At 46.7% G+C, this 24,020-nt stretch overlaps 1 protein-coding gene across 1 annotated transcript in view; it reads left to right on the top strand.

Moving 5' to 3' along the window:
- The window catches only part of FLT1 (fms related receptor tyrosine kinase 1), a 188,434-nt gene extending 164,890 nt beyond the window's left edge, over positions 1-23,544 (top strand). Inside the window, exons 24-30 of the mRNA XM_045844753.1 lie at positions 1,341-1,452; positions 3,047-3,146; positions 10,621-10,726; positions 10,990-11,132; positions 12,911-12,995; positions 17,416-17,510; positions 20,607-23,544. Of these exons, the coding sequence (XP_045700709.1) occupies positions 1,341-1,452; positions 3,047-3,146; positions 10,621-10,726; positions 10,990-11,132; positions 12,911-12,995; positions 17,416-17,510; positions 20,607-20,805 (840 nt within the window). The 3' untranslated portion in view covers positions 20,806-23,544. The remainder of the gene's footprint in view (positions 1-1,340; positions 1,453-3,046; positions 3,147-10,620; positions 10,727-10,989; positions 11,133-12,910; positions 12,996-17,415; positions 17,511-20,606) is intronic.
- Positions 23,545-24,020: the final 476 nt, after the last annotated feature.

The raw sequence follows: 24,020 nt of genomic DNA, 5'->3' as shown, positions 1-24,020 counted from the left end.
ACCGAGCATGCTAACCTGAGAAGTGTTTAGCAGGACCCTGGGCTCCTCCCTTTGACTCCTGTGGGAGTTTTCAGAACCACTGGAAAGAACAGCCTGGACTCTTTCCCTCAAATAAACCCGGGTGATTGATTCAGCAGGTGTATGCATCTCAGGAAAGGGTGGGGGAGGTACTGGTTATTATCTTGCTGTGGAGGAAGCTGTGTGTCCCATCCCACCCCCACCCCTGCCTTCCACCCCAGCATCGCCCTGCTGGCTCACACTGGCTTCCCTACTTGTTTGTGGACATAGTGTTATGTTTCACTTTTGTAAATGACCTCCTGTGTCCTCCCTCCTCCGCTGGTACCCTGCGAGTCTGAGCCTGAGTCTGGGCTCTGCTGGTCACTCTGCAGTACTGCTTCTCAGACTTCAGTGAGCACACAGACCCCCTGAGGGGCTTGTGGAACTACACTTTTGCTGGGCCCCAACCCCAGGACTTCTCATTTAGGAAGTCTTGGGTGGGACCTGAGAGTCTGCCTTTCTAAAAAATGTTAGATGCTGCTGACACAGTCGGTCCCCAGGACTCTACTTGGAGAACTAGTGCTTCACGTCTCTTTTTATAAAAGAAAAAAATCAACATACTTTCCTGGGGAGCCCTGGTATGCAGAGGTGGCAGCTACCTGTGCGTCTCTTCTGTTCATCTGCATCTCTTTTAGCCACTCTCTCCCTGACCCTCCTGTCATATTGTCCTCTGTCTCTCCATTGTCCCCTGCTTCCAGTCAATTCCCATCCATCTAAAGGGCAAGGCCTAGCGCACTGGGATTCCTGCGACCTAGAGGAGAACAAAAATTTGTCTGCACACTTGAAAATCAGCCACATGGTCTCCTAAATACTGCCTCTCACCTTCTTTCTTCCCAATGTCTTTGCCCACTACCCCCATTCAATGACTTTTAAAATTCTGTCGTTTTGCATGAGAATGCCTTTCAAAATCGTCCTTCCTAAGAAAACTTCCTGGAATTTATGGATTTCCAGGATGTCTTCTAATTCAAAGCACTATTTTCCAGGTTGCTGTGGAGTGGAAGTTTTGGGGGAAAATGATTTTAGAGTCATAGAGTCAAGACATACAGGACACATAGGAGGGGCTCACTAAACATGTATTATCTTCCTAGGAGTTGGTACAGCACACAGCTCTCTCTTTTAGTTTAATGCTGCATGTTATAAGAGTTTCTCTGTGTTTGAAAACCGTAACTGCTCTAGGAAATGATTTCTGGGCCAAGTGTTATCCGGGAGGTGACCCTAGGGGCACTTGGGTTGAATGTGCTGTGTTTGCATGTTCTGCTCAAGGCCCCCTTCTCCTCTTCCAGACTCGACTTCCTCTGAAATGGATGGCTCCTGAATCCATCTTTGACAAAATCTACAGCACCAAGAGTGACGTGTGGTCTTACGGAGTACTGCTGTGGGAAATCTTCTCCTTAGGTAAATTTGGGGGAAGGAAAAAATCAAAAAGACCCAAACCAAATGTCTGCTGAGTGTCCTCTGGTTAGATAGGACCTTTAGGTCAGCATCTGAGAGAACTGAATTCCCGCAGAGGCATGGCCCGTGCAGAATCTCCGATGTGGAATGGTGTGGGCCTGTGTCTCCCGGATAGTAACGCTGCCTCACCCAAACACAACGTCAGACAGTATGAAATCTGAAGTCAGGCATGCAGTCAGCCAGTCTGGCTTCTCCTTTTTCTGTCCTTTGTTCGCTTCTCCTAAACTCCTCAAACACCCCGATCCTAGTGCCCTTCCCTCCCCTCTTTCTGCATCATGCCTCTTCTCAGAATTTTCTAGAAAAGGCCCCAACAAGCACAGGTCCCACAGTGTTAGGAACCAGAGGCCTTTCTAGTGCCACTGACATTAACTCAGCCTGTCCTGGACACTGGTTTGTGTGGGCTGAACACATGGGAGCATGGCCTGTGTTCATTCTGCTTCCAGCCACATCCACTGTGGGTGGCTGGAGACCATGTGGAAGGCCCCAAGCACAGAGATGTGCACACAGCCCACATCTGCTTGCAGACACACACCGCTGCTCCGAAGCCTCCCAAGTGTGGGGTCTAGCCAAGAGTCTTTTGGACTTTGCCAAAAATTTGCCTTTCAGAGCAAATAAAAATCATGCAGTAACATCCCTGGTTTCCTGTAATGTGTGAAAATCATTCCCCTGCTTTCGATGACAGGCACCTGTTGCTTCCAGTCTTTGAAAGCAGCTTGGCGGCCACAATGGCCCCGAAGTGACACAGTGCCAGCACTGCACGCCTCCCAGCTGCTTCCTACCAGCAGTAATCACTAGAAAGCACAGACAAACAAATGCTGAGATAGAGGAGGTTCGAGGTCTGAAACAGAGCGGACTGGGAGGCCTGGTTCACCACTACCTCTAGCCAAGAATATCCCTAAAGGAAAGGTCACACGGGCATCCTGAACAGTAAAACTAGCAAAAAGCAAAGTCTAGACCCCTCTGGGACCCTCTGGTCCACAGACTCCTGTCCACAGGCAACCCCTACCTTCAGCCTACTCCTGGAGCTCAAGACCCCCCTTTCCCTTAGGGCCATCATAGCAACTAGGCTTCCTAGATCCCAAGTTTACAAGAAAGTAGTGAATTAAAATCATTCTCACGGAGGTGTCATCCACAATTGACCTATTCCAAGTCCCTTGGTCTTTTAAAAATAAGGTCATTAACCCAGGGAATGAGTCTCTTGAGGTGGGATTTCTTTAGATTCCCTCATGGGGAGAGGAAAGGGACCGTTTAGATGACACCCTCTCTCCTGACCAAACGGACAGGAGTAGCCACAGGAATGACCTGGGGCATCAGACACCCAGCCCCACGGGGCCAACCAACCACAGGTATGTCACTAGTGAGGCTTTGCTGAGCTTCAGTATGAATTGTGCTGTGTGTGGAGATCCTTTGCAATCACTGGGAATTTATTACTAAACCATCACTTTAAAGGGAGGAAACGGACACTGAGTTACCCCTCATGGTCTTTTGTGCCCCGAAGCCATAATGTGCCCTGTGATTTCCCCATTGTCTCGTGCAGGTGGGTCTCCATATCCGGGAGTGCAAATGGATGAGGACTTCTGCAGTCGCCTGAAGGAGGGCATGAGGATGAGGGCTCCTGAGTACGCCACCCCTGAAATGTGAGCCCTTGGTCTCCTCCTTTCCCACCCTGACAGCTCTTGTCCCCACAGGACACCTCAGAAAGGGGATGTTCCCTTGAGTTTTAGCCTCAATGAGGTCCAGCTGCACGGGTAGTATTTTCCAGAAGTGAGGCACATTGTCCTCACTCCATCCTTACCTGTTTCTTCTCTTGATCACGGGCATGACTTTTCAAGACCTGTGGCTGGGAACTGAAGTCAGAAACTCAGTGCTGGTCTGAATCAAGGCAAAACTAGCAGATCACTCAGGAACTGAATGTAAGAAAGACCTTGTCCTGGCACACAAAGTGGAAGCCAAATGCACTAAGCAACCACAGGGATGAAGGACTGGAAGCCACCAAGACCAGTCCTCTATCCGCACTGAAGACCAGTGAGAGGGTTGGTTTGGAATGCAGTGGAAGAGGTATAGGAAAGGAAGAGGGGACCTCCCTCATGGAATTAGTAATTATGCTCCCCAGAGGTTACTTGTGCAATAAGGCTGCTTTAGGCTCAGTTTAGGAATTGTCTGGGCAGCCGTCTGAAGCTGCTTCTTGCGATGGCTTCCTGCTGTGCAGCCCCGTGACTCCAGGAAGAAGCCGGGCTCTGTGTGAAGGTTTCTCTATTGTTCAGTCCTTGCTTGCCTCTCTGGGATGCTCTTTTTTCCTGTAGCTTTGTGGATGTTTTGCATTTTGAGTCCTGAGCAGGAATGTGATGACATTTGCAGTTTTGTTGAGCTGCTGACAAGGACATGGGCCTGCCCAGGGCGGCACCACCTTTCCTGAACTGACAGGCGGCCCCCTCACCCCGCCCACACAGTGGGTCCTGTCAGAAGCCCTGGGATGGCCTTTGAGGAGGAGTCAGAGAGAACGAAGGAAGTAGGGGCTTGGCCAAAGTGCAAGGTCGAGGTCTCTTTCCTTCATGTCTGGAGACAAGGCTAGGTCAGATGCAGGATGAGGACAGGAAACTCAGGCCTGTGAAGGCTGAGTTAGGGGAGCAGCCTTAGTGCAGAGAGGAGAGAGGGGACAGAGCGGACCTGTTCTTGTCAGTCTTATATGATGGTGTCCTCATCAGGAACATGCAGGGAGCTTGAGGCAAGGCTGGGGACAGATATATCAGCTCTTGGGCAGCATTGGGGTGGTAGTGTTGGTAGTATTGAAAGCATCGGGAGATTTTTTTCAAGGGATATTTTATTTATTTTTAAAGGGGAAGGGAGGGAGAAAGAAAGGGAGAGAAACATCAGTGTGTGGTTGCCTCTCGCACACCCACTACTGGGGACCTGGCCTGCAACCCAGGCATGTGCTCTGACTGGGAATCAAACCGGAGACCCCTTGCTTCTCAGGCTGGCGCTCAATCCACTGTGTCACACCAGCCAGGGTGCATCGAGAGTTTGTAATTACTTGCTTCATTTTACTTGGTGGAGAGAGGCAAACCCTACGAGATCTGGTTTAAAATGAGATTACTTTACATTTTCGGTTTTCTAAATGTTTTCCTCCATACCGTCTCATGTGAAGTTCCCAGCAACCTTGAGGAGCAGGCAGGCAGATATACAATGTGACTTTGATAAATAATGAAACTAAGCCTCTGAGAAGAGAGGTGATTTGTCCACCATCAGCGAAATAGTAGAGGAGGCAAATTTAGAAGCCAGTCCCTTGGGCTGGTCTCCCTAGATCCCAGGACTGATAGGAATACACCCCACATGCCATAGAAGAAATGTTTTCCAATATGTCCACTCGTGATCTGAATTAAATAGTTCCTTCTGCTTTTCACATAATGTGGAAATCATGAGTGAATTCTTTATTACTAACAGTAATAGTAATAATTGTAGCCATTAGTAAATAATGCTTAATACTTATTTAGTGCTTATAAAGTGTCAGGCACTGTTTATAGCACTTTTAATATATGGTAATTTTCCTAATGCTCATAACAACCCTATAAAGTAGGTACTGTTATTATCTCCATTTTACGGAGAACGCCAAAGAGCATAGAACATCTAAGCGATCTGCCACATTGCCAGTAAGTTCAGCAAACTCAGTCTGAGTCCAAAGTCCACAGAACTGTGCTATGGACCTGCACAGTGTATTTCCAATCCTTACCCAGCTCCTGGTCCAGAATAACTGTCCAGCTACAGAGTTGTATCGACTTTGGACTAAAAGCTTCCTTGAACCTCACCAAACCTTCGAGTCACATAACCACATAACCCTCTCCCAGGTCGCCTTGGTACCCACACAACCCTTAGAAAGGATTGTTTCTTAGTTCTAGGGGTTTATTTCAGAAATGATAGAAAGTATGAAGCAACTGTTTTGAAATGTTGGCTCAGAAGGCCGAAATTCAAACCTTGAGCCATTCTCAAGCGTTTGCAAGCTGTGGGGGTGAGGACGCACACAGTACAGCTCTCAGAACTGGGGTTCTGAGACCTGAAGTGGCCTGAAGTGGCGTGTGCTTGGGAGCTCGGGCGACAGCTCCGACAGGAAGCTCTTCCCATAGGCTCCTCACCCCCAGCTTGTTGCAAGGACTGTTGGGTTGGGTGCAGCTGGTGCCCTTTTACTGCATTAAACTTGTTTACTCAGTGGTGTAAAACTGTTTAATGCTCAGGTGTAGGTTTTCTGCCCAGAGCCTATTTAATCAGATGCCTTTCAATATGGGAATAAGCAGTTAATGGGTTTTTTTTTCCTTTTCCTTCAATGTTTGCTAAGATAATTGCATTGAATTTTAGTCAAGAGAAATGGAACCTGGAAATCAGAAACCAAGAATCAAAATGCAGAATAGCAATAGCTGTCGGTGGCCTGTCTTGCTAGTCTCAGCACTGGGGACCGGAAGAGCCCTGCTCACATGTGGTCAGACCCCCCAGCGGCCTGCGGTGGGAAATGGTGCTGGCTGCAGATGAGCTGGGGCCTCTTACCAGCACTCCTGCCTCAGGGCCCCTTTTTGTTTTTCTAGCTCAAACCTTTCTTGCTTTGACTTCCTTTTATAGGTCATCAACTTCTATGGTTCATGTTCCTCCAGTGGCCTCCGAGAATCTGTTTATTGCTAAAGATACAGGAGCCTTGGCCTGTTAGGCTTGACTGTGGTCAGGTGGGAGCAGGCCAGCCTCTGCCACAGCCCGTGCACCTTGGGGTGGGGATCTGACTGAGTTCTCTAGTGACCCCTGCCTCTGTGGCAAATACATTTTTGTACCTATCTTAACATTAGTAAAATGTGTAAACTTACCTTAAAATGATACTCACATAGGATTGTGCAGACTGTCTTACGCTAGTTCAGAGCAGGCTGGCCCCAGCGGCCTGAACGAGTGCCTTAAGCCTTCAGTGCGAGGCACTGCAGCCCCGGCCTGTGTCTCCCAGAGAACAGGGACCATGGCCCAGAGTTAGAGTTCCCATCCTCCTTCCCAGTCTGCTCCGTCTATAACTCAGTCCAGTGCAGTGGTCTCAATGCCGGCCCACACATCACACTCACCAAAGGCCCCTCACAGCTCTCCGAACTGGCTGGGCCACTCCACATCCCTCGGGAGGGAGGCAGAATGGGTTCAGGCCAAAGCACAGGGGTGAGAGGGAACTGGAATCACCTCCCGAGAAGGGGAGGAGAATTTGTGATGCAGACAAGTGATCTTCATGAGCTCTGGTTCCCAATCAGAGGCTTCGGACATCTGCTTGCTGGGTCCTCGTCAGCGAGCAGAACCTCAAGACCAAACTGTGAGGACAGCCTGCTCGTCCAGACCAGTGCCCGGGGAGGGTGTCTGGAGGCCACACAGTGCACCTCTCCCCTGGGCACCTAGAAGTTCATCCCCGTGTTAGTTCAGAACCTTAGGACGCATCACCTGAACCACACTGTTCGGCTGGCAGGATTGTTTTCACTGAGTGGTGTTGTGGTGTTTTTTTGCCATGAAGGCTTTGGGCCACATTAAAAGACAATGTAGGAGACACTCCCACAAAACCGTTATTGCCCAGATAGTAATGATGCTGAGAGGCATCTAGGAGGGCCTCCTTTCAGATTTCAGTTCTGGAAATGGCCATCCTTCTTCCAAGTTAACTAATTTGTTTCGAGCTTCTGGCTCTGGTGTGTCAGGTAATTGATTGTGCCTCCTTTTTTCCAGCTGCCTGGGAATCATGAAATAAACTTTGCATATTAACTATGTCTGTAGTTCCACCCTTTTAATCTTTATTTTACCTTCCTCCTGATACTCTCCCTCTCTTTTTTTAAATCTTCCTATATTCTTAGTGTCTTTACCAGCCACTTCATATGCTTTGAAACCAAATAGGGGTATCCTTAGGAGACAACCTGAAAGCACGCAGCAGGGAAGCGGCAGAGGTCAGAGGGCACTGGTTTCCTCAGGTGCCCTGCCCTCCCTGAGAACGGCCTGACCTCCTTCAGCTTGGACGCCAGGCCCTGAGCTGGGAAAGGAGCATGGCCATAAGGCCCCCACCTAGTTCCAAATTCTGAGCCCATTCAGATTTTGTAAAAATATAATAAAAATAAAAATATATTTTATTATGTTATTACATTTGTCCCAATTTTTCCCCTTTTGACCCCTTCCACCCAGTACCCCCATTCCTTCCGGCAGTCTCTCCATGGGTCATGCATATAAGTTCCTTGGCTTCCCCATTTCCTTTACTGTTCTTAACACCTCCTGTCTATTCTGTCCCTAACAATTTGTACTTCCTAATCCCTGAATTTTTTCCCCCATTCTTCTCCTTCCCCCTCCCAACTAATAACCTTTCAAATGATCTCCATATCTATGATTCTGTTTCTGTTCTGCTTGTTTGCTTAGTTTGTTTTTTAGATTCAATTATTGATATTTGTGAATTTATTGCCATTTTAATTGTTCATCACTTTGATCTTCTTTTTCTTAAGTAAGTCCCTTTAACATTTCATACAATAAGGGCTTGGTGATGACAAACTCCTTTAGCTTTACCTTGTCTGGGAAGCAATTTATCTGCCCTTTGATTCTAAATGATAGCTTTGCTGGATACAGTAATTTAGGTTTTCATCACTTTGAATACTTCTTGTCAGTCCCTCCTAGCCTGCAAAGTTTCTTTTGAGAAATCAGCTGACAGTCTTATAGGAACTCCTTTGTAGGTAACTATCGGCTTTTTTTTTCTGCTTTTAAGATTCCCTCTTCATCTTTAACCTTTGACATTTTAATTATGATGTGTTGTGGAGGCCTCTTTGGGTCCATCTTGTTTGGGACTCTCTGTGCTTCCTGGTCCTGTATGTCTATTTCCTTCACCAAATTAGAGAAGTTTTCTTTTATTACTTTTTCAACTAACTTTTCAATTTCTTGCTCTTTCTCTTCTTCCGGCATCCCTATAATTTGAATGTTGGTATATTTGAAGTTGTCCCAGAAGCTCCTTAACCTATCCTTATTTTTTTGAATTCTTTTTTTTCTTGCTGTTCTGATTTTTTTTCCCTTATGTTTCAAATCATTGATTTGATTCTTGGCTTCCTCCACTTCACTGTTGGTTCCCTGTAAATTTTTCATTATTTCACTTACTGTAACTTTCATTTCTTCCTGGGTCTTTTTTATGCTGTTGAAGTACCCAGTGAGTTCCTTGAGCATCCTAATAACCACTGTTTTGATCTCTGCATCTGATAGATTGCTTATCTCCATTTTTTTTAGTTCTTTTCTGGAATGTTGTTCTGTACTTTCATTTGGGCCATATTTCTTTGTCTCCTCATTTTGGCAGCTTCTCTGTGTTTGTTCCCATGTATCAGGTAGAGCTGCTGTGACTCCCTGTCTTAGCTGCATGGCCTGTTGTACAAAAGCACAGCAGTAAGTTGGATGGGGCAGAGCTTTAGGTAATCACCAGAGTGGAGCAACCTGTTATAATCAAGCTGATGGAGTCTCCGATATGGTGTTGCCACTCTGTGCCTGTGTGTGGCAGAGGTCTCAGAAAGGGGACAGTGCTGCAACCTGACCTCTGGAGTTTTGTCTGAGAGGAAGCTGTTCCCTAGCACTCACTCTGATGTCAGACACTTCAATTTCTCCCCATATGCCATTGGTACCCTTCCAGTGCTGCACTGGTGCTGAAGCCCAGAGGAAGTGAGCCTGCTTAAGTCCTAAGTCCATGGCAGGCCCTTTAAGAGGAGACTCCTGGGAATCCCATAGTTTCGTCTGCTACCCCAACCCCCACTGGTTTTTACAGCCAGAAATTATGGGGACTTATATTCCTGGCACTGGAACTCTGGGCTGGGTGGTCTGGTTTGGGGCTGGGATCCCTCGCTCTCGAGGTATCCCTCCTGATTTTTATCTACCACATGAGGGAATGGGACCACCCATTCCGTATCTCCCCATCTTCATGCCTCTCAATGTGTCTCCACCTCTCCGCCCCTCCTACCCATCTGGATGAAAGTGATTTCAATTCCTTGATTGTCAGACTTCCACACAGCTCGATTTTCTGATGATTCTGGGTGATATTTGTTTTGTAGTCTAGTTGTAATTTTTGCTGTGATTGTGCAAGAAGGCAAGCCATGTTTACCTACACCTCCTTCTTGACCAGAAGTCTCCCCATTCAGATTTCGATCCTACTCAGTCAGAGTCCTCTCTAGTCCAAATATCTACTGAGAGAAGAGATTACCTACAATAAGCATGTGTTGAGCAGAGTGAAGAGCCCAAAGAAAATAAATCCTTAAGCCAGTCTTGCTGTGGTGTTTTGCCGAGAGGGGCAGGTAGAGATCTATACTCCCTGCAGATGCTTCCAAGAGAGGGGCCTGATACCTTCACTCCTTAGATGTCAGAGGAGAATAATCACAGAGCAGCCTGCTGACATTGAAATCTCGGTACAAGATTCAACTTCTGTAATATTAAGACAAACATTTTCAGGTCCAGAAGCCCAGCCTGTACTTTTTGCCTTAACTGGTAGGAAGCCAGTTTATAATGGCAGCTTTGAAATGCTAGAGGGAAAATCAGCCACATGCAAGAACCTTGCACACAGCCCAGGGAGATGCTGACACTCAAGGTGCTGTGAGTCCTGTACACAAGGCCTTCCCCATTGGTCTCCACAACTGAGCTCAACAGTGGGACTGTGAGGACTTGGAAATGCCACCTGTCAACCTCTGCTGCAGCCCAAGAACATACTGAGTGCTGCAAACTATGCACCCACTGATAGTTGTGTCTATGTTAACTTTTTACCTGTAAGGACATCGTCTTTCGGCGGTGAGGGGAGAAGTGTTACACTTCAGATCTGACTGCAAGTGAACAGTGGCTTTTCCTTTCTGAATAACTCAGGGTCAGGGATGGGCTCTGGAGGGTGGTTCATTAGTCTGCCCTTGTAGACATATCTCCAACTACTTGCGGGACCGGACCCAAACAGCCACTTACGTGGTGGTGCTGCATATGCAAATCTACAAATACAGGCAGATACCATGTACAAAGCAAAATCTTTATATGCGTGACAACACCTGTCACTTTGCTGACAGGACATGGAGGGAGATCTGTGTAATGACCCTGCTCCCCAGCCATTTCTGCTGTGCTCCCCTCTAACAGCTATCAGATCATGCTGGACTGCTGGCACAGAGACCCCAGAGAAAGGCCGAGGTTTGCAGAACTTGTGGAAAAACTCGGAGATCTGCTTCAAGCAAATGTACAGCAGGTAAAGCCAAACTTACCTACAGTATCAGCAGCCAGGTGCCTTTGAGTGTAAGTTAAGGGGGTGTTTTAATAGCTAAGATCAGCAGTTTAAAAAAATGTGGATGTGTGTGCATGCACATGGGCACACAGTTATCTTTCACAGAATTTTCTTTCCAAACCAAGCTAAGATTGTGAAAGTGACATAGTTGAAGCTGACACAATGGTTCACTGAAACAAGTTGAAGTAGAAATTTCTGCACTTAGAGCTTGATCTTTGGTATTTTAGGATGGTAAAGACTATATCCCACTAAATGCCATACTCACAGGAAATAGTGGGTTCACATACTCAACTCCTGCCTTCCCTGAGGACTTCTTCAAGGAAGATATTTCAGCTCCAAGGCTTACTTCAGGAAGTTCTGATAATGTCAGGTAAGATTTCTTTTCCCCTCAACTTTATAATGTTTTCAGGCATATACAAGAAAAATTGCACCTCCTAAATTTAACCATAGTTAACAGCCCTATTTTGTCTATGTCTATACCAATATATTTATACACAGTCTCTGTGTATTTTTCTTTTTGCTGAAGCATTTGAAAAGAGGTCTAGAACATTGTGACACTTTGCCCCTAACTACTTTGGCATACATCTTGTAAGAAGGACATTCTCCTGTGTAACCACACCAAAATTATCACACCAAAGAAACAGATATTTTAATATCGTTAGATATTCAGATTTCCCCAAATGTCATTTACACCTTATTTTCTTTATTTTCTTCAGTCCCTTTAGTCTCTTATTCTAAAATAATTCCTCTATCTTTGTTTCAATGACATTGACTTTTTTTCATGTGTAGCCCACACATTTAGCACTGTTACATGTCACACATGTTACTAATCATTATACATGTTATTGCACATCAGCACCAATGATGGCACATATATGACACTCTGTGCTAATGGTTATGTGTGTATCATGTACAATCTGTATATGAATGGTCACATAGACACATGCTGCATGTGGATGGGCACTGGGCTCAGCTTTTTGCATATAGCAACTCCTTCAATGCTCAAAATAATCCTATGGAGGAAATATTCTCATTCATGTTATACAGCTGCGGACATTAAGGCTCCATGGAGAATAACTTGCCAGAAGTGTGTGCCTGGAACGGGGCTGAAGAGTTTCTAACCCGCGTGTTCTGACGCTCCCTCCCGTTCCCATGCAATCAGGACTCTTTTTAGGACCTTGACTATCCTGTGGGCCTTCTAGCATCTTTGTCTGCAACTGATAGAACCCTGGGACTCTGCCCTCAGTTCAGACAAACTTGGCAGGGGACCAGGGAAGGCATCGTCGGGAAGAGCTGCACAGTCTAGAAATACTGACAGCCGAGAAGCCCAGAGGCCAACCTAGATTTGTGATCAGGTTGAATAGGTCAGTGGCACTGCTCATGTTTCACAACCAGCCCAAGCTGAGACAGATGGGTCATCTATTTTTTTAAGATGAGAAAACTAGCTTGGATTAAATAAATTGTCAGGGTCTGATTGAGTCAGAGATGGGGGAGGGGAGTGTCAAAGTTATTTGGGCCCTTCCAGTATATTGCTTAGCCTTAGGCCCAAGAGAGAGCTTACCTAAGAAACTGGGCCTTGCAGATGGTGACAGGGTATCTATCAGGCTGAAAATTTCTTATGAGTAGCCATATGGTGGATAGCTGACCGTCCTCCCTAACGGATCACCAATAAAAGGCCAGGAGGTATTTATGGGCAAATCACACAAATATTACCCATTTCTGCCAATCTGTAACACAGAACAGAATATGCAAGACTCACTCTAGTACTCAACTGTGCCATTAAATCAGCTGTTAGACTTTAACCGTTCATTTCATTTATTCCCTCATGTTCTTTTAGAAGGAGGCAGCTACGTGATAAAGTCACATTAATTCTCTGGACATTATTTCCTCTCCTTCATAATGTGAGGTGTTTAGACTAATGACAGGTCTCTTCTAGGCCTCCCATTTTCTGATTCCACAAGGGGCCAGAGGCCTACCCACTACTGGGAGGAGTGTCAGGACCCCTAGGGGAACTTCAGTCTCGGGAGTAAGGTGATTCCTCCTGGTATTTTGGTTCATCTTTGCTGGGATGTGGTGCCCATGGTCTCCTGACTAATCAAAGCTGGATGCATTTTCCTGTCTTGATTGTTCTTTCTGCTTCTTCATTAGATATGTAAATGCTTTCAATTTCATAAGCCTGGAAAGAATCAAAACATTTGAAGAGCTTTCACCAAAAGTCATCTCCATGCTTGATGTAAGTAGTGGAATTAGCTTACTCAATGCACCCTGGAAAGCCTTTTGCCAGACTCCACCCAAACACAAACTCTAGTAGTCTGGTGGCTCTCAGTCAATGCGGGCTGGTAATGAGTGGTGGCTGAAATGGCAGTTTCAGGGGGATTGACAACCATACAATTATACAGAGCTCATTTGAAAGGTAATTCCATGTGGCGGATACCGGCCAGTGGTATCCATCGCTGCTGCAGATGCTCGAAGACAGGAGAAAACATACACATGGACGACGAGTCCTATGGAGGAAGAGGGACGAAACGGCCACTCTCTCTACTAGAGAGTGCCCCAAGTAGCTGCCTGAGTAGGCTTTTATTAAGAATAGAGATACAGTTTGTGGATTATAGTCTGGCAGGGAAGATAAAACAAGTAGGTAGCTTTCAAAGGGGCTGGCAGATCTCCCGCTGGGATTCTGGGCTGAGATTTTTGGGTTTTATCACTTTAAAAGACTACAGGACCTAAAAGGCTAGTTTTGTTTCCTGCCTATGCCTTCATATTCTAATTCAAGAGCATCATCCAGCAAGCAGATCTCACAGGATCTTGCATATTCTATGTCTCAGGTCTGATTACCCTGGGGGTCCGTCGACTCTCGTCTGGACTGCGCCGCCCCTGGTATTTCCGCAGGCCTGAGTCGGGCAGAGGAGACAAAGGCAGCCAGGAGACTTGGATTTCTCACAACTAAGAACAAGGACTCAGGCTTTGACAAAGCCGTGGGGGCAGGGGTCGATGTCAATCACCCCTTCATTTCCACAGCCCCCCAAGTCCTTCCCTGAGGCCTCCTCATGATCATGCCTATCTTAGATCATTCCCCCCATGGGAAATCTTACCCATCATTGGCTAACTGATCAAGCATTGGGGGATGGTACAGAAGAGGCAGCGTTCATGCCAGGGAAATAAGTTTTGTCTCCTCAGTGTCTCCTGGTCTGGAGGTTTCTTACTCAGCCTGAGCCATGAAGGGTTACAGCTTCCTGAGACCAGGCAGGGCGGACCCCAACAATTCCATAGTTTGAAGATGACCCAGAATTCACTCCAGGATCCAAGTCTTTGCTTCATCATAATGTAGTCCCTTAGGAAACTTCATTGTGTGTTTGTAAGCTTCTTGCCTACCAGCAATGGAACCCCACTTTCAGAGGAACAGAAGCACTCAAAATGGTGAGTGGCCAAGCGTCGTGCAAACTTTCTCACAAGAATAACCCAAGACTCTGGAAGAAGTTCATCTGGGCCTATGTTCCTTGCCACTTAGGTTCCAGAGGCTGAACAGTCGTGTTGCCAGCCAGACACTGGGAGGAGCAATCCATGTCATCTGGCACATGGGAGGGCTCAACAGCTTGTCTCTTTAAAGCCCTGGGGCCCGGAGTTGAGGAGATACGGGAAGAGAGGGAGTGCTGGGCAAGCATGTCCCTGTGGCATCACAGAGCCTCAGCCTCACAGTGTGGTCCCCAGGAACACACTGCTGCCCCTAAGTGGGCCACCACTGCTGGCTCTCGGGACCAGCCACACCCACCGAGCCTGCCTCTGCACTATCACAGGATCCCAGGGGACTCATGTGTACATTGAAGTTTGACAAGTCCTGGTGATGACCGTGTCCCACAGGGGGCCTAGAAAACCAGCTATAGTGGGCAGGAAATGACCACAGTGTGGCCTTGAGACAGAGCACAGTCACCATAAACAAACAGACAAACACAGGGGAGGGAGGTGGGGATGGCTGGGGTGGCAGGGAGCGGCAGGGGTGAAATGGAGGCAACTGTGCTTGAACAGTAAACAAACAAACAAAAAACCCCAGCAAAACTGCTTCCAACACACCAAGAGGAAAAGATTATTTAAACATTTAAGAAACATCACAAATAAGCCCAGAATACAAAGGTAAAGTAGCTGGAAATCTTGTTTTGCCACTTAGTACATAGGTCTTAGGTCCAGGGAAATGATACCAAGCAAATGTGGAGAGTTTCTCTCCATCTTACCCTCCCTACCCTCATCCAGTGGGAATTGCGGCAGCTTCTGTGCTTGCTCAGGCCTGTTTACTGGCGATTAAGGACATGAACACAGCTCAGCAGCATGTACAAAGCGTGGCAGGAAAAAGTATGGAATCTGCTTACTGGAAATGGTGTATTAAAAGAGTAATGAGTCTGCACAAACTCAATGCTAAAGATGAACCAACGAGAAAATAGAATTGTTGGAAACCATAGCCAAGAAGGGCCTGAAAATTCCATAGAATCTTCAAGAAAAAGAAATAAGCCATGTCTTTATAATTTCTCAGAATTTCTGCATACCATGGCCACCAAATAACAGCATTCTTATAGCCAATACTCATCTGCCAGAATCAGTTTTAATACGAGTCTGTCCAGAAAGTATCCAGCCACGTACTATGAAAAAGAGACACACATATTGAAGAAGATACAAGAAACTTTGTACACAGGAAAATGACACCTCAGCCCCCTTCAAAGTAGGCACCTTGGGACCTCACACTGTTCTCCCAATTACCGTCAGTTGTCCCGACATATTTTCCTGAATCTCATCAACGGTCTGAAATCTCCTCCCTTTCAAAGGTGATTTTAGTTTGGGGAAAAGCCAGATGTCACAGAGCACCAAATCTGGGCTGTAGAGGGGCTAAGCCACCTGGGTGATTTGACGTTTTGCCAAAAAATTCTATACAGGACGTGATGCATGAGTGGGCATGTTGTCATGATGAAGCTGCCAATCACCAGTTGCCCATAGCTGTGGCCTTCTGAATCACTCAAACAGTTTCCACAGCGGAATGTTCAAACTTAACACAAAATTTCATGCAGACTCATGCTCTACTCGCTCAGTCATTTTGAAAGCAATGGCCACACAGTACACATGCTCACTCAACAGCATCTACCACCCCCACTGACTAGTACAGTGAAGTTGTCATTGTTCATACATGCGCATTCCAGTCCACTCTCCTTGGCTGCAGGTTACATCGGTGTCATGCAAACCATTCAGCATATTAACAAGGGTTGGACTTTTCCCATACATACCTTGTATATTTATAATTTGCATAAAAGTCTCCTATGAAAAATGCTCTTCTGTTATCTACAGTTTCCCATTTTGTTTTATTTTTTCTACCATCAGGAAGGGCCTCAAAGCCACTGGGAATAGGCATTTCTTGCAACTGACAAAGTTTAGACTTACCAATATGGAGACAATGCTTTGTTTTAATGGGCAGGGGTTGTGGAAGGTGAGAATGTAGCCTGGAATGACTTTAGAAGTGCATCCTACTATTCCTCCCATTCCTCCCAAATCTAGTGTGGACACCCTGGGTCAAACAAGAAGTGTGACTGTTACAGAACAAAACCGGGGGGGAGGGATGTACGATATATTACCAAAAGGACCCCCCTTTTTCTCCAGGGGTTTCCCCCACACTAGGTTTGCTACACCTGCTGCCAGAGGAAAGACATCTCTCAATGCCAGAGATTTGTGAAAAGGAAAGGATTTATTTAAAGCTATACAGACTTAAGAGTAGTAACTTAATGTCTTCATTAAAACACTGAAGTCCTTTAGAATACAGATGCACACAGTCCTTCCTTCTCCCTCTGCCCTAGTCTGGGGTATCGTATCTCAGGAAAAGAAGTAGAAGTTCATGATTTGAGCTCCTGGTACCATCAGCTCTGTCGCCACCACAATCTCCAGTTAGTCCCAAACCATGTGGCACCTTCTCATGGCCCACAATCAAGAGTCCTTTCACCCCTCTTCTTCCAGGCAAAGTCTCTCCTGCTGCCTAAGCCATGTGGCAAAAGGAAACACCCCAAAGCTGCAGGGTCCCCACTCTGCCAAAGCCTCATGGCTTTCCCTGGTATGGCTGCTGCACCTGGGTTTAAATCCCAGCACCAGTCTTCCTCTGCAGTCCCATTTCCGACTTCTCCTACAATCAGTTATACCCGCCAGCATTCCCCTATTCTTCCAGCTTCACTGGGCTACCACAGTGAATCTGGGCAGGTATGGCCCCATGGCATGGACCCAATCATCTTCAAGCTCTCACCCCCGGTGCTGTAACCAAGTGGAGCTGCCTCCCAGTTACATCTTGGATGGAAGTCACTTCCGTTCCCCCCCCCCGCCCCCCTTGCCCCCCCTCAAAGCCTGGCCACAGCTGTTTAGCATATCCATGAAACCAGTTAAAGGCTATAGATATGTTAAATGACCATGCCACAGGTTAGCTGCAAAGCTGTTGCTATGCAAAACAGCTTTCAATGGTGCTGCTCCATGTGTCCCTTTCCCCAGCTCAGATTGTGGGGTGAGGACATCATATATATATATATATATTTCTAATATTTCCTGGACACCTTGAGTTCTGGATCCTGTTACAAATCCCTATTTGGGCCCCACCCTTGGCTGCACCGTTACATGACCTCTGTCCTTCTTCCCACCAGGATTATCGGCTGGATGGTGGCACTCTGCTGGCCTCCCCTTTGCTGAAGCGCTTCACCTGGACTGAGAGCAAACCCAAGGCCTCACTGAAGACTGAGTAAGGAAGCTGGGTGTCTTTCCTATGATCTGTTGATGGGGATTGAGGGGATGAAGAAAGATGCTGAGAAAATGGTTTAATGGGGATATTCGAGAGCCACTTGTCCTCCTGAACCATAGCGTTCAGGCAGTACGGAAAAATGTTTTTTTCCCTCAGAAGGGCAAGGAGGAGGACATAAGAGCACTAAGCTCTGGAAAGAAAAACTGGTTTAAGAAGAGAAAATATGCAGAAATTTCCAGCAAAGACAGGCAGTCCAAACACACCAAACACAGTGTCCCAGGATCTGCCCGATCTGCCCAACTGTGAACAGAGCAGGCATCAGACATGCTGTGGGGCAGGGAGAGAAGTCACACCTATTGTTATGCCCAGGGCCAGCGGCATCTGTGCAAGAAGGGTCACAGTGCTATTTCCCAACCCTAAAACAGGCCACCCTGAGAATCCAGCCCTTCGAAGGAAGGCTTGCTTCCTGTTTGATCCTGGCATTCCTCCTTACATACTGGGGCCAGCAACAACTACTCTCAGAATTACTTCAGCCCTTGCTTTGTACTCCACTGGCCCTGGGTCACTTCAGCTTCTCTGTGCTAGCCTCTACCAGGGCAGAGTGCTGGGCAGGGAAAGGCTGGGCCTGGCAGGCATTCCATCCTTTCCTGGTTTCAGTGCCTGCCCATCTCACCCACAGGCAGAACCTGCTCCTCTTTCACTGAAGTCAGGGGTCAGCAGACTCTTTCTCAAGGGCCAGAGGGTAAACAAAGACTCCACTCTGCCACCCGCAGTGTAAAAGCAGCCTTGACAATATATAAGCAAGGAGGTGTGGCTGTATTCCAATAAACTTCAAAAACAGGCAGGCAGGCGGCCCTGGCCAAGGAGCACATGAAAAGATGCTTAGCATCAGTAGTCATCAGGAACATGCAAATCAAATCCACAGTGAGACAGTACTTCACACGACTAGGGCGGCTAGAATCAAAAAGTCTCTTGAAGACGGTGTGGAGCAATGGGAACCCTTGTGCAGTGCTGGTGGGAATGTGAACGGTGCAGCCGCTGCGGAAAACCATCAAGCGGTTCCTCAAAATGTTCAGTGGAGTCACTCTGTGACCCGGCCATTCCACTCCCACACCCAACATAAATGAAAGCTATGTACACAAGTGTTTGTAGCAGCATTTCTCATAATAACCAAAAGAAGAAACCATCCCGATGTCCATCAATTCATGAATGAATAAATGAAACGCAGCATATCCATACAACAGAGTATCATTTGACAATACAAAGTCTGAAGTACCGTGGGGGGTGCTGGATGGAGGGGGACAAAAGTGGAAAAATTGGCACAATTGTAATAGCACAAACAATAGAATACTTTTTTAAGTATGAAGTACTGACACACGCTACAACATGGATGAACCCCGAAAACACTGTTAAGTGAGGGAAGCCAGTCATAGAATACCACCTATTGAATGAGTCCGTTCATAGGAAATGCCCAGGAGGGGCAACTCTATCACGATGGGAAGCGGCTCAGCGGTGGTCTGGGCTGCAGGGGGAGGGTGGCAGGGTACACCTCCGGGTCTGTATGGGTTTGGGGGCGATGACAAAAATCTTCTGAAATTGAGTGTGCTTATGGTTGTGCCATCTGTGAATATACTAAAAACCATTGTACACTTTATATAGGGGAATTGTATAGTATGCCAATCACACATCGACAAAGCTGTCATTTAAAACAAAAGCAAAACCAAACCAAACGGGGGGCCAGCCCACAAACAAACAGGCGTGTTTGCCGGTCCTGATCTAAATCAAAGGAGAGCAACTAATGCCACTCGGTGACGCAGTCCACAGAGTTCACCGGCCACAACTCTGTTGGAGGGGAACACGTGCAGGCAAACCTCTGCACATCTGTTTGCTTCTCCCATGAGCACGGTAACAGCACCAGAGTCGAGTGCCTTCCTGGTGTCCTCAGAGGACGACAGACGGGGGAGCCATGAGGGGTGGGGGGAAGTGTAGGGTACCATGGTCTGTCGTCTCCTCCTTTGGAACACTGTAGCAAATGTGCAACCACATTGATCTAGATCTTCCTAAAGGAAGGAACACCATTAACTGCATCCTCTAAAATGGAGAATACGGAACACAGGGCAAACGCTGGGCGAGCTAGTCCAGAGCCCGCCCAAATGAGTGGCGGTGCACAGGCCCTTTCATCTTCATCCCAACCATGAGAGAAAACCGCTGAACAAACACGGAAGGAAAGCAGAGCTTTTCTTCCTGTGTGTCTGCTTAAACTGGATGTTAACATGTAGAACCCAGAATCAAGCTTGTCACTATTGAGACTTGTCAGTGACATACAGTTTCCTAGAATGCAAACATGACAGGGAGGCAACTGTGCTAATCTTTTTGTATGAAGCTCTGTTAGTTTCTTGAGACTACTGTAACAAATTACCACCAACGTGGGGGGCTTGAGAAATGTATTCTCTTGCAGATCAAGGCGTTGGAAGCTATGGGGGAGAATTCATCTCTTGCCTCCCCCAGCTCCTGGTGGCCCCTGGCAGTCTTTGACTTGTGGCCATGTTTCTCTGCTCCACCTTCCTATCACCTCCTCCTGTCTCAGGTTGTCAATCTCCCTCCCTGCCTCTTTTATAAGGATGCAGGTGATTGTATTTTGGGCCCACCTAGATAATTCAGGATAAGCTCCTCCTCTGAAGATTCTCAGCTTAGTCACATCACTTGCCATATAAGGTACTATTCACAGATCCCAGGGACTTGGCATCAGTACTTTGCGGAGCATTTTTCAGCCTACCCCAGAAGCTAATTGAACCAAGAGTGGAGGAGAGCTATCCCCAAGTCTTGGGAGTTACTTTCCTGCTGGATTTATAGTTTTGCATGATCTCATCACGTAGTGCAACCCCAGCCAGCAGAACGCATCCTTCTGCCTGGTGACACGCAGCTGGTAGGGAGGTGGTGTGCCATGCAGGACAGAGAACCTCACCCGAGTCCGAAACGGGATTCAACAGCCATCAACTCTAGGACAATTTGAGCAAATGACACATTAAGAGAAGACATCAGTGTGATTTCAAGAAACTGAACTTGTATATTTGATGGTTTTCTTTTTTTCTTTAGCGTGAGAGTCACCAGCAAGAGTAAGGAGTCGGGGCTTTCTGACCTCACCAGGCCTACTTTCTGCAACTCGGGCTGCGGGCGCATCAGCAAAGGCACGCGCAGGTTCACCTCTGACGACTCCCAGCTGGACAAGGTCTTGTGCTGCTCTCCTCCCCCTGACTACAAGTCGGTGGTCCTGTACTCCACCCCCCCTGTCTGAAGTGTGACACACAGCCTGATTTCCACAGCCACATGTGTATTTACATCCTGAGAAAATGAGCTTTTGCCAGTATTATACACATATACATTTACACCTCTACCTTTCCACAGGGGCCACATGCTTTATGTGATTTTTAATAGTGCTTTTTTCTGACTAACAAGAATATAACCCGACAGAGAGAGTAATGGTGACAAGTGAAGGCCACTACTGCTACACCCTCACATTACTCAGTGTGCTCGAGAAAACTGTTTAAGCCCAGAGAGTCCCTGCTCCTTCCCCCCAGGCGGGAGGGCATGGATGACTCAGGAGACACACAGCACAGGAGGCCGGCCGGCTGCTGCAGCCCTGGAACCAAGCTGGCTGGAGCGATGCCTCTGGGTCCTTTGGCAGACATATTGTGCAAGGGGGAGAAGGAAGGGAGAAACGCAGAAGAGAGAAACAGAGGACAGGGTGTGAGAAAGGAGAGTTTGAGCTGGACCACAAGAAAAGAGGTGAGGGCTTCCTGCAAGGCCCCTCCAGTGGCTCCCAAAGCCCTGACCTGACCTGTCCCATTTGAGAACCCAGCCTGGGGTTCGCAGAAAGAGGGTGCCCTTCCTCATTCTGGGAGGCAAGGAAAGAGCAAACATTTGGGGGGACAAGAAAGCAAATTTTATAACATTAGCTAGAGGACTGGTTCTTTGTCCATTCCTGTATATGGCACATTTTTTACTTCTAGCACTGAGGGTGGTACTCAGAGCTGACCCCATACTACTGGCCCCTCGATCAAGACACACTGAATACTCACTGAGCTAGCTCAGTCGGCATATTAGTTCAGGGTGTGCAGCATACAGCTCACAGTAACCTCACAGGAATGTCTCTCATCTGTTAGGGAGTGTCTCTGGTGGGCCTAAGGCCCCATTTTAGAGAATATTGTCAGAGTCTATTTTGAGTGTTAATGTATAGTCAAAACACTTACCTCAGTGTTTTGTATTAGCCTGTTTTGTACAGTTAGTTATAAAAGGAAGCTGAAGAGAATGAAAATGCAGTCTTGTGGAGGCTTTCTCTATATCAAAACTAGGATAGAAGGAGTGAAAAATACAAGGCAGAGTGAAAGCCCCTCTCTCTACCAACCAAACCAACTCACAGAAACAATTGGGACCCAAAGGATAGAAGTCAATCATGGTTTTGTTTTTGTTTTTTAAATTTCACGGGGATTCCACTGTCCAGTTTTTCTCCTGGGAAGATGTGTTAGAGCATTTACCAAGGTTTATTAAGCACTTTATGCTCCTTGAGAACAGAGGTGATACGTAAGATATTTCTAGAATCAGGACTCAGGATATTAATCAGCCATCAACAGGAGAAAAGCCTCTCTTCATCTGCTTTGGACCTCGCCTTGGTCTGAGGAGGATGGGAACAGGGAACCAGGTGCGCAGGGTGCCTGCTCTTCCATGGTCTGAGGGCCCTGGCCTCCCGGATGGTTCTGATCTGTTTGATGCTCAGTATTCAGGGCGTTTGGAGCCAGTCACAGCTGGAGAGGCAACAGCAAATTGCTGCTTCCAGTAGAGAAGATGTGGTTCCCTTGAATCATGTAACTTAATTCTAGAACCCGAAATGTAAGTAGTGGAAGAATCCTTCCCGTTGTCAGTCTGGTTTCAAGGTTCTTTGTACGAAGAGATGGAATTCGTCACATCCCCAGTGAGACACTGGCTGCTCCGACGGTAGCTCTGCTGCGGGCGCCTCCGGCCAGCAGAGCACTGGGCCGGCCTCTCCGCCAACAGCCAAGTCCAAACATCACCTGCACAAAAGCACCTGTGACAACCGGTGACAGTGTAAACCAGGAAACCAAGAGGAGGTTAAACATGGGGAGGATAAAGAAGACCTCAATCAATTTTCTCACTTTTTCAAATCAGATAAGGATCCAGCAATTAGTGAAAATCAAGAAAAACCTTAGCTATGTATGAGGTCCTGATTCCAGTCATCTCATTTTTAATCAATGAAACCTTAGTAATACCATCTTACCAATAGAAAACAATGTATCATATGTTAATTCAGTTTCTTGAAAGACTTGAGTTTGTAGCCTACAAGTTCATCTGTCAAAAAAGGTTCCCATCTGGAGTCTGGACAAAGGAAGGAAAATGGCAGCTCGCAGTAACGTGTGCTGTATGAAGTTGCACGGTGCTCGCCACAGACAAGTTCACTGAAACAGCACCAAAAACTACAGCACTATCCAACCAATGGCGTCATGAGGGTCGTCTGTCCCTACGACAGACAGGGTCAGCACTGACAGGACGCAGCAGCGTTTCTTGCAGGATTGGAGAGAGAGCACGCGTGTAGCAGCACGGGCGGAAGGGGACAAAATGCGGGGAAGTGCTGGTCTAGTCAGTCTAAGAAACAATGCTCAGACCTTAGTTGGAGCCCGTGCAACTAACGTGTTTGTCCAAATCCTGGAAAATGTTCCTTAGGTCTTCTAGCTCTGCCCTGTTCCCCAGCCTGTAAGAATGTCAAGCATAAAATAAACATTTGCCAGCCCCTTTTAGTTGACTAAAGGATGAATGCATCTTTTGACTGACATGGTAGTAATTAAATGTATATATATGTGTGTGTGTGTGTGTGTTTTGTGCAGAACTATTTAAGGAAACTGGAATTTTAAAGTTACTTTTATACAAACCAACAATTATGCTGCAGATAGATATGATTTGGTCCTATCTCTCTAGTCAATATGAATGTATTTTGTATACTATCTTCATATAATAAAGTTAACTCCCAAAATCGTCTAAGTATTTTCTTCCTGACTTGCTTAGAAAAGAGAACAGGTGTCATAGGTTTCCCCAGGGATGGGAAGCTGGGGTTCAGGAAGGTCTCTTTAAATACAAATCACTAAACACGCCACAAGAAAGGTAACTCGAGCACTGCTAGACAGGGTGAAGAGCCTTCTCTCAACACAGCAAAACAGCTGCTCTTAACAATCAAATCAAATCAAACTAGGCAGACTGCCCAGGAAACACTAAAATGACTAAGACCACAATTAAAATGTACAGGCTGAGTGCTGGCTGCAGATGAAAGTGCCCTCAATTTAAAAAGAGGCAGGCTTTTCCAAACATTAATTTTCAGCTAATAAACAATTACCATAATTACAGGGTGTATGTGTGCATGCCTGCACACAGTTGTGTATCGTATTTGAGGTTGTGTGCAGGAAACCAAACAAAATAATGGTATTTGAGACAAAGAAAGTACAC

Source organism: Phyllostomus hastatus, unplaced genomic scaffold (assembly GCF_019186645.2).
Source record: "Phyllostomus hastatus isolate PE091 unplaced genomic scaffold, TTU_PhHast_1.1 phas_contig_41, whole genome shotgun sequence".
NCBI classification, from domain to species: domain Eukaryota; kingdom Metazoa; phylum Chordata; class Mammalia; order Chiroptera; family Phyllostomidae; genus Phyllostomus; species Phyllostomus hastatus.
Note: the sequence above shows the minus strand (reverse complement) of the source record. Positions and strands in the feature narration are given on the sequence as shown.